Source organism: Ahaetulla prasina, chromosome 4 (assembly GCF_028640845.1).
Source record: "Ahaetulla prasina isolate Xishuangbanna chromosome 4, ASM2864084v1, whole genome shotgun sequence".
Classification (NCBI taxonomy): domain Eukaryota; kingdom Metazoa; phylum Chordata; class Lepidosauria; order Squamata; family Colubridae; genus Ahaetulla; species Ahaetulla prasina.
Genome location: NC_080542.1, coordinates 31857416 through 31869048, shown reverse-complemented (window position 1 = coordinate 31869048; position 11633 = coordinate 31857416). Strand labels below are relative to the sequence as shown.

General features: G+C 39.2%; 1 protein-coding gene across 1 annotated transcript; it reads right to left on the bottom strand.

The window, feature by feature from the left end:
• Positions 1-203: 203 nt before the first annotated feature.
• Positions 204-1166, bottom strand: LOC131198168 (olfactory receptor 14A16-like). Its single transcript, XM_058182669.1, has one exon. The coding sequence runs from the start codon at positions 1002-1004 to the stop codon at positions 204-206; it is 801 nt and encodes a 266-aa protein (XP_058038652.1). The 5' UTR covers positions 1005-1166.
• Positions 1167-11633: the final 10467 nt, after the last annotated feature.

The window sequence follows — 11633 nt, the reverse complement described above, 5'->3', positions numbered from 1 at the left end:
GACCTATTGGAAATTATCAAGACAAATTTAAAATCAGAACAATTATAACAATTAATAGCAGGATATACTTGTTAATGGTTTTCACAATTACAATTGAAAGTTTATAAACTTAAAGATTAAAATGGATAAAAAGTCTTATATTATGGAAAAAGTAAGTCAGAATTTGAAATACATTTTTCTCTACCCACTGGAAATCAATTAAACTAGGTCCCAAATCCATTAAAAGCAGAAGTAGGGAAAGAATGCTTAGAACCAAATTTTGGATCTAATAGTTTGAACAGGGCTGTCTTTATGTCTTTGTTTCTCATGCTGTAAACCAGTGGATTTAGAATGGGTGGGACAAGGGAATATGCAATGGTCAGCATTATATCTAGATTAGATGGGGAATTTGAGGGAAGCTTCATGTATGTGAGTGTTCCTGTAAACATTAATACAGAAACAACAATGAGGTGGGGAAGACAAGTGGATAAGGCCTTTTGTCTTCCTTGTGTAGATGGTATTCTGAACACTGCACTCAGGATCTTTATGTAACTTACGAAAATGAAGATAAATAAACCTAACACTCCAATAATACTGAAGGCAAGAATTCCAACTTCACCTTGATTGAAATCTGAGCAAGTGAGCTTTAATAATTGTGGGATCTCACAGAAGAACTGGTCAACAACATCAGAGCAAAAGGGAATTGTAAATGTGCCAATTGTATGCAGGATTCCAAAGAAAAAACCACTGAACCATACAGTAGCAATAATCTGAGCACATGTTCTCCTATTCATCACCATTTCATACTGCAAGGGATTACAAATAGCAACATATCGGTCATATGCCATGACTGTGAGAAGAAAGAAATCAGATGTCAAAAATGAAACAAACAAGAGAGCTTGAGAAATGCAACCAGAATAAGAAATATATCTGGTGTTCATGAGAGTATTTGCTATGGATTTAGGCATAATGACTGAAACAGAAGCAAGATCAAGCATGGCCAAGTTCATCAGAAAAAAGTACATTGGACTGTGCAAATGATGGTCAAAAGTCACAGCTAAGATGATCAGAAGATTTGCTGTTGCAGTTGTCAAGTAGAGGGCTAGAAATAGAAAACAATGTAGAATTTGTAGTTCCCGAATGACTGAGAATTCCAGAAGCAAGAATGTAGTCACAGATGTCTGGTTACCCACCAAGAATTTCTTACTCATTACTAAGATGAATTTGCCACCTGAAAAGAAAGAAGAGAAAATAATCAAAAGTACAGTTGGGGCAATTTTGAAAAATAACTATTTCTCCTGCCATTCATAAATTTTAATGCTCAATTTGTACATTTGTGCTTTAATATCAAGTTGCCTTCCATTATATATTCATCTTTGAATAAATAAAAAGCATTAATAAGTCTTTGAAACTAAAAATTCACTTGATTTATAACTATTGTCTTATTAGTATTAAAATCGGAAAGTAATAAAATAACTGAACTGAAATAAGAAAAATTGAAATATTCAATTTCCTGCACTATTCTGATCTTTGTAACTATAGTCATGTGACAGCATGGCATCTGCAGAACTCTTCACCTTGATATTCATTCTGATGTCACCTACTTGTTTAGGATGACCTAAGGATGACCTTTCACCTTTGCTCACATTAACTAACAAAGAGCCCAAACACCCCAAGATTGCTTATTTCTGAATTGAAAGTTTGACAGTCTGTGTCTGTATCTGTATCTATGTATCCAAAACAACTGAAAATATCCAGATTGCTAAGGTTGCAGTGCATTAGTGAACAAACATATAGATTAACATTTCCCAACCTGATAATAACAGGATAATTACGTACTCTAAATCCCGCACAATCTGCAAGGATGCTCTAACATGCTTTACTTGTCTGTAATTCAGAAAAAGTATCTACCACCATTTGTTTCAATATTATTACCATTGTAGCATTTAATATCTTTTAACTACTCAACAGTTAGAATGAGGGATATTGCTAAATAGCAAAAAAATGCTTACTTTAAAATAAATGTAATCTATATTTTAAAAAGACACAATTGTACTTTGGATTCTACAAGATGGAAAATAAACAATGCTAAATATTAACCCCGTCAACAAAACAGAAAAGCAAAGCAAATACCTAAATAGCCAGTAATTCATTATTATTATAATTCATACTGGTACCTATTATTAATTTACTATGTTTGGTCTTTACGTCTCAGTTTATTTCTAATGTTCTTCTTCCACCAATAGTTTATAGATGATCTACACAATACTATGACTATTTATACACGTTTTATGTTTATACATTAGATAAATGAGAAATTTTTCTAGTGTCTTGGGAAACAGACTTCATGCTAATGCCTCAAGAGTGAAACATTACTTAGAAGTGTAGAGCAACACAGCAAAGAGGCTGGGTCAATAAACCCAATTGCAATACATCTGATTATACTGATATGTTCCAGTAATGGGTGCTTCTTTTCTTCTGTTTTGGGCAAAATATTAATTATTTTCTTGCTTATTACACTTTGATATTGAATATGTACTAATCATTATCAGCAGAACTTGTACCAGTGTACTATATTACTAAGAACTAGTATATAGTTCTTACTAGTAAAGTTTACCAATTAAGCGTTTATCTAGACTTATAGAGCTAGGAAAAGTTGTATATAAATTCTGGTGAAAGATAGTAGGTTTAAAAATAGATCAATTAAAATTGGCTAACTTTAAGAAAATTAAGAAAAATAATAAAAATGAACAGATAAGAATTTGTTTTGTTTTGTTTGTATGTTATGTTTGTGTTCCTATGAAAACTAAGATTCCCTCTGTACATAGCAAATGTAAGACAAGTGATACTTTTAGAGATTAGAGTGGTAAATTATTACATTTGAGCTGATGGGAGGGAATGATGGTTTAGCAAACAAAGCAAAAATGATGGATAACAATGCCAACAAAATAAGCCTGGCCCCTTTGTTTCTCCCTCTAAACACATAGAGTGGAAAGATTGGCTAAACATACTATCTCTTCTTAGGCTGGACTCTGTGATCTTAATTAATTGCTGCTACTGCCACTAGTATGTGCTGCTTCCTGAAACTGATAAGACCCTAATCACTTTTACATTAAAAGCTTTCTTTTGTCTCCTAAGTGGCTCTCGGCTCAGAGTTGTAAGTAGGCTAGGCAAACTATTTATTTATTTATTTATTTATTATTTATTTATTTAGATTTTTATACCGCCCTTCTCCCGAAGGACTCAGGGCGGTTCACAGCCAGATAAAATAGACAATAATATAAATACAATATAAAATACTATTAAAAAACTTATTCAAATTGGCCAAGATTAAAAGAAATTTAAAATCATAAAACCCAATCAAAAATTAAAAACCATATAAATCTAAAATCCTATGCCAGTCTTGCGCAAGTGAACAAATAGGTCTTCAGCTCGCGGCAAAAGGTTCGAAGGTCAGGGAGTTGGCGAAGTCCTGTGGGAAGTTCATTCCAGAGGGTAGGGGCCCCCACAGAGAAGGTCCTTCCCCTGGGGGTCGCCAGCCAACATTGCCTGGCAGATGGCACCCTGAGGAGTCCCTCTCTGTGAGAGCGCACGGGTCGATAAGAGGCATTCGGTAGCAGTAGGTGGTCCTGTATATAACCTGGGACCATGGAGCGCTTTAAAGATAGTAACTAGCACCTTGAAGTGCACCCGAAAGACCACAGGTAGCCAGTGCAGTCTGCGCAGGAATGGTGTCACATGGGAGCCACGAGCGGCTCCCTCTATCACCCGTGCAGCTGCATTCTGGACCAGCTGGAGCCTCCGGGTGCTCTTCAAGGGGAGCCCCATGTAGAGAGCATTGCAGTAATCCAAGCGAGAGGTAACGAGAGCATGAGTGACCATGCATAAGGCATCCCGGTCGAGGAAGGGGCGCAACTGGCGAATCAGGCGAACCTGATGAAAAGCTCTCCTGGAGAAGGTTGTCAGGTGATCTTCAAAGGACAACCGCCCATCCAGGAGAACGCCCAAGTTGCACATCCTTTCCACCGGGGCCAGTGACTCGCCCCCAACAGTCAGCCGCAGCTGCAGCTGACTGTACCGGGATGCCGGCATCCACAGCCACTCCATCTTGGAGGGATTGAGCTTGAGCCTGTTTCTCCCCATCCAGACTGGTACGGCTTCCAGACACCGGGACAGTACTTCAATGGCTTCATTGGGGTGGCCTGGGGTGGAAAAGTACAGCTGCGTGTCATCAGCGTACAGTTGGTACCTCACCCCAAAACCACTGATGATCTCACCCAGCAGCTTCATATAGATGTTGAACGGGAGAGGTGAGAGAATAGATCCCTGCGGCACCCCACAAGTGAGACACCTCAGGGTCGATCTCTGCCCCCCTGCCAACACCGTCTGCGACCGGTCAGAGAGATAGGAGGAGAACAACCAATAAATGGTGCCTCCCACTCCCAGACTCTCCAGCCGATGCAGCAGGATACCATGGTCGATGGTATCAAAAGCCGCTGAGAGGTCTAATAGGACCAGGGCAGAGGAGTGACCCCTATCCCTGGCCCTCCAGAGATCATCAACCAATGCGACCAAAGCCGTCTCCGTACTGTAGCCGGGCCAAAAGCCGGACTGGAATGAAGCGAAGGTTGTAGACCGGACGATAATTTCCTAAAACAGCTGGGTCCAGGGAAGGCTTCTTGAGGAGGGGTCTCACCACTGCCTCTTTCAAGGCAGTAGGAAAAACCCCTTCCAACAAAGAAACATTGGTAATCCCCTGGAGCCAGCCTCGTGTCACCTCCTGCGTGGCCAGTACCAGCAAGGAGGGGCACGGGTCCAGTAAACATGTGGTGGCATTCAATCTCCCCAACAACCTGTCCATGTCCTCAGGAGCCACAGGGTCAAATTCATCCCAAATAATCTCAACAAGACGCGTCTCTGACCTCTCACCTGGATCAACCCAATTTTGATCCAATCCATACCGAAGCTGAAAAATTTTATCGTATAGATAACCACTAATCTCCTCGGCACGTCCCTGTAATGGGTCATCCTGCACCTCCTGTTGAAGGAGAGAGCAGGTCACCCAAAACAGGGCGGCCGGGTCGTTATCTGCCGATGCAATGAGGGAGGAGACGTGGAGACGTCTCGCTTCCCTCATTGCCACTAGATAGGTCCTACTATATGACCTAACTAGTGTCCGGTCAGCCTCCGAACGGCTGGATCTCCAGGAACTCTCTAGGCGTCTTCTCCGGCGTTTCATCTCCCTCAGCTCCTCGGAAAACCAAGGAGCTGGTTGAGACCTACGCTGGGTCAGAGGCCGCAAAGGCACGACACGGTCTAGAGCCCCAGCCACAGCCCGTTCCCAAGCCGCGATTAGTTCTTCAGCCATGCCATGGGCCAGTCCCTCAGGTAACGGCCCAAGCTCCGTCAGGAACCTCTCCAGGTCCATCAGGTGCCTGGGACGGAACCAACGTATTGGTCCCGTCTCCCTGCGGTGTTGAGTGGCGGTCCGAAAGTCCAGACGGAGGAGAGAATGATCTGACCATGACAAAGGCTTGGTGACTAAATCTCCTAAATCCAGATCATTTAACCACTGTCCAGAGATGAAAATCAAATCCAGTGTGCCTCCCCCAATGTGAGTAGGGCCATCAACTACTTGTGTCAGGTCCAAGGCCATCATGGAGGCCATGAACTCCCAAGCTGCTGTCGATGACATGCCGGTTGATGGCAAGTTAAAGTCCCCCATGACCATAAGTCTGGGGGTCTCAACCGCCCTCCCGGCAAGCATCTCCAGCAGCTCGGGCAGGGCTGTTGTCACGCAGCAAGGAGCCAGATACATGACCAACAAGCCCATCTGACCCCTATGACCCCACTTTACAAAAAGGGATTCACAACCAGCAATCTGAGGAACAGTGGTCTCCCTCGGTTCTAGACTCTCCTTAATAACAACCGCCACCCCCACCCCTACCCCTACCTTGGGCCCTCGGCTGATGAAATGCTCAGAAACCCGGTGGACACATTTCAACAAGGGGCACCCCCCCTCCGTGCCCAGCCGGGTCTCCATAATGCCCATAATTAATGCTAAAACATTGCTTTCCATGCTTATCCCCAATGTGTGACTGCTAATTCTTTTGTAATCTCTTCCTCTCCAATGAATGTAAATATAAACATTAATTTCCTTCTTGATAATCATTGCATTGCAGTGATATGCATTCCAAAAGGTGGAATGTATGGGGGGAAAGGGCTATAAGATTTACTCTTTCTTATCCAGTTTCCACATGAGTCAAGTCCCAGAAAGTTTCCCCACCATTTGAATTCACCAGGCTGTTTAGGATTGTATCCTTCTGACACTATAAGTATATTCAGGGACAAAGTATTATCATCCTGGTGTTTCTTTTAGTGTTCTTGTTCTTTGGTATCCATCTTGTAAAGTCTAAACAAAGTGTCAACACACAAATTAACAGCAACAATATGAAAACAAAGAAAAAAAATCAAGTCTTGTAGATAATTTTGAATATCACAAAATATATCAAATAATGTTTAGAATAATTTGAAACAGATTATACTCTTTCATGAAAAAAGAGGTGCCAGATATTTAAGTCAGTTTTACAAAAGGTGAAGAACATAAGATTAATGCTGGTGGACATTGCATAATTGAGAAAACCAAAATTACAAAAATGATGATAACCTGTGCTTCATTGATTATAAGAAGGCTTTTGGTTATGCCAATCATATTAAAAATATGCAATGTGCTTAGAAACATGGCAATCCCAAAGTTCTCATTGTCTTCATATAAAAGTTATACAAAAGTCAAACATAATATAGACAGAACATGATGTACAAACTGGCAAAGGAGTGAGACAAGGCTATACACTCTCTACTCATTTATTTATCATTTATGCTGGATATAGATTAAGGATAACTGGATTGGAAAAAGATGAGTGTAATTTTAAAATGGTACAAGAAACATTAAGAACCTGAGTTATGCTGATGACACTATTCTGATAGCCTCAGATGCAAAGGATCTGCAAGTAATATCTAGTAATAGCAAGTTATCTAGTAAAAAAGATCAAGGAGCATGAAAAAATTGGACTGAAATTAAATGTAAAGGAATATAAAGAACAAATTAATGACAACATGGACAACTTGCCTTAGAAATAACAATGAAGATATTAAAACAGTCTTTTTTTTTTTTTTTTTAGGATCAGCCATCATTAACACTGCAAGTATCAAAAAATACTTGGTAGAGTAAAGGCCTTGGAAAAGAAATGCAGATGTTATTCTGTGATGTGTCTATACCTAAAAAGATCAAAATTGTGCAGGTATTAGTATTCCCTATGGCATTCTGTGGAACCAAATGTTGAACCTGGGAGAAGCAGGATAGAATGAGAATTGACACTTTTGAATTTTGATGTTAGGGAAGAAAGCCAAGAAAGCAAATAGATCATTATATAAAGATGTAGCTCTAAGGAAAAATTTGTAATGCTGGAAAAAGTGGAAGGAAAAAGAGGAAGATGACAAAAGCAATGAGTATAACTTTGAAAAACCTGGAAGTGCATGTTAGGCACAGATTAGGCACAAGTGGTCATGAAGAATCAATATCGACATAATGGTGAAATATGACAGGGGGACAAGGTCATCTAGGTCACTTGGCACACCTATTTGGCAATGCATACAACTAAACCATTTTATTAGCTTCCAATATTCTGAATTTACAGAAGTAAGTGCATTACTATTAATAAATATTTACATATTTTACTATAGTAAGTCAGGTGAGCCTAGTTCTTGGAAGGAATATAATATTTTGATTTGCGATTGAATTACATTCTGAAAATTTTGTGGTTTTCTGTTTCTGAAGAGCTTTGGAATATTGTGTGTGGACAGTTGTGAAACGAGTTATTTTTTTTCTCTAAGGCCAGGGTCCCAACCTTTTTTATATCCCGCATTCTGGGAGCAAGAAGCACGAAGCTGAAGCCTGAAGATGACGAATGAGACTTCGTCGAAAAGTCACCAAGACACTTCCAATTTTACGCGGGAAAAAACCCGAATAACCAAAGACCTACATACATATATATACATATATACATATATACATATATACATATATACATATATACATATATATATGTATATATATACATATATATACATATATACATATATACATATATATATATATATATTCTGAGGTTTTCGTGGGTGTTTGTGTGTAGGTCTTTGGTTATTTGGGTTTTCTCCCACGTAAAATTGGAAGTGTCTTGGTGACATTTCGACGAAGTCTCATTCATCATCTTCAGGCTTAAGCTTCGTGCTTCTGGGAGCAATGTGTGATTGCAGCTGCATGAAGCATGAAGCATGCTCCCAGAAGCATGAAGCTGAAGCCTGAAGATGATGAATGAGACTTCGTCGAAACGTCGCCAAGACACTTCCAATTTTACGTGGGAGAAAACCCGAATAACCAAGACATATAAACACTGCTGAAACCTCAGAAAACATATATATATATATATATATTTGTTTTCTGAGGTTTTCACGGGTGTTTGTATGTAGGTCTTTGGTTATTTGGGTTTTCTCCCATGTAAACCCACCCTTATTGACAAACGAGTCCCTAACACGAGGAATGACACCCGACCCACACTCACGAGGTCCACACAGGATGTCACCACCACACATCCACCCAGAAACCAGACCCAAACCCACACTGATCATGAAGCACAATCAAGGACCAGAAACCAGACCGCAGCTGCAACATTAGCCATTTCAAACCCCTTCAATCCATACATGCAGCAGACAGACACCCACTATGAACATGTAGCACGACCACAAACACGAAGCCAAACAACAGCAATGCAGCTCACCAGTTCAAATCCCTCTGCAACCCAGACTAATCTGAGCACAACCAAGCCCCCACCCAAACAGGACACACCCCCCTCCAATCAGAGCATAAAAAAACCCCATCCAATCAGAGCACAGCCAAGCTCCCACCCAATCAGTTCAAACCCCCACTAGCAGTTAAAAGGAAGAAACAGCTGCGATCACACATTGCTCCCAGAAGCACGAAGCTGAAGCCTGAAGATGACGAATGAGACTTCGTCGAAACATCGCCAAGACACTTCCAATTTTACGCAGGAGAAAACCCGAATAACCAAGACATATAAACACTGCTGAAACCTCAGAAAACATATATATATATATATTTGTTTTCTGAGGTTTTCACGGGTGTTTGTATGTAGGTCTTTGGTTATTCGGGTTTTCTCCCATGTAAACCCACCCTTATTGACAAACGAGTCCCTAACACGAGGAATGACACCAGACCCACACTCACGAGGTCCACACAGGATGTCACCACCACACATCCACCCAGAAACCAGACCCAAACCCACACTGATCATGAAGCACAATCAAGGACCAGAAACCAGACCGCAGCTGCAACATTAGCCATTTCAAACCCCTTCAATCCATACATGCAGCAGACAGACACCCACTATGAACATGTAGCATGACCACAAACACGAAGCCAAACAACAGCAATGCAGCTCACCAGCTCAAATCCCTCTGCAACCCAGACTAATCTGAGCACAACCAAGCCCCCACCCAAACAGGACACACCCCCAGCCAATCAGAGCATAAAAAAACCCCATCCAATCAGAGCACAGCCAAGCTCCCACCCAATCAGTTCAAACCCCCACCAGCAGTTAAAAAGGAAGAAACAGTTGCAATCACACATTGCTCCCAGAAGCACGAAGCTGAAGCCTGAAGATGACGAATGAGACTTCGTCGAAACATCGCCAAGACACTTCCAATTTTACGCAGGAGAAAACCCGAATAACCAAAGACCCACATACATACATACATACATACATATATATGTATGTATATGCATGTATGTATGTATGTATGTATGTATGTATGTATGTATATATATGCATAGAATTATACATATACACTATAATTTTGAAACTTCTAAAGCCAAGTTTTCACACCCCCTGGAATATTGTCTCGCACCCCTGGTTGGGAACTCCTGGTCTAAGAACATATATTTATGAAAATCTAAATCATAGCTTAATCTATCATTTTTCAACCTTTGAACTGACTTCATGTCATTAGTTATGCAAGATTGAGCAAAATAATTCCATGTGGTTTAGATGATCTTCTCTTCCCCCCTCCTCCTCCTTCTTTTCATTATTCCCCACACCTATAATACTCCCTTGAATTTATATTTGTATTAAATGCAGAGAATTAATATCTTGAAATTGTTATTAATTACTTATGATTTTTATAGCACACACACTGAAATTATATAGTTATTACTGTAACAGAATAGCAACATAAATATTTAGACTAATGCTTTAGATCAAACCAAATCCCTCTTGAAAATCACCAGAGAGAAATCACTAGAGAGACAAAGAGATATATTAACAAATTCATTTCTCTTTCTTAAGTCTTTTTGTCTAAGAGATTATAGCAACATCATTTATGCCAAATGAGCACATAATATTGGGCGTAGAAAGCACATCAGAATCAAAAGAAACCTGCTTTGAAAGGTAGTATAAAAGATGACTGATAGATGATAAAAGACAGATAATAGATAGACAGATTGAAAGACAGATAATGAGCAATGCAACTATTACTGACTTCCTCAGACAAATGAGTTTAAATGTCAGGTTTCTGAATGTATTCTGAGAAATATATTTCCTTTGTCAGTTATATTATGTATCTATAAATATGCAGAAATAACAGGAGAAGTAATTTCAATATTGCAATAAATATATGATAATTACCAATATTATGGAGTAAAGTTGAAATATTATTTTCAGTATGAAACAGTGTATGAAAATCAACCATCAGTATTGGTTTTACTGTATCTTTTCTTAGTCAAGAAATTGTATTGCAGACTTTTTCTTATTAATGGCATAGTTTTTGTGGCAGTACAAATTTTAATTATTAACTGCTTTGATTACAATGTGAATGTCATAACAAAAGACTGCAGGAAAAATTGATCTTTTTTCCCAACTCTGAAACCAACTTTTTAAAACCATTTTTTGTTAAAAATTAGTAGTGGAAGACATACATTGGAAATTTTTGAATTAAAATGGAAGTAAAGAAAGTGGAAGCACCAGGAAACATCAAAGAAAATAAATGACATCTCCACGATAAATGGAAATGATATATGACCAATTATACTTCAAGGTATCAAAATGTCAGTGCTAACTCACAAGTAGAATTCAGGATGGGAGGCTTTATAAAGCTATTGAAATTTATATAGAAATGTGAAAAGATTTGGCAGTTTTCTTTTATTGAAGCACTGACCTCCAAAATTCAGTTTAGAGATCTTATTCTTATTTTTATTAATTAATGAGGTGTATCCCATGCAAGAGACTTTTATCAGAATGAAACTTAACATTTTCATAGCAAAAGATGAAACACTCTTAACAGGTTCTGGTGAATGTCCTGTATTAGTATCTGTGCCTTTGAATAGTATTTCATGGTCTCCTTCCCCATTCCCACCACATTTATTCATTCATTCATTCGTTTGTTTGTTTGTTTGTTTGTTTATTTGTTTTGGAGAGGGGGGATAAATGTGTAAGCAATCCACAATAAGCCAAGTTCAAAATAAAATAATCTCCTTCTATTCTTTCTTTCCCCTAGAAATATTATGTGCCACATAATAAATT

Coding starts and splice junctions, on each gene's coding strand:
- LOC131198168 (XM_058182669.1), bottom strand. CDS start 1,004: ATGTACTTTTTTCTGATGAACTTGGCCATGCTTGATCTTGCTTCTGTT.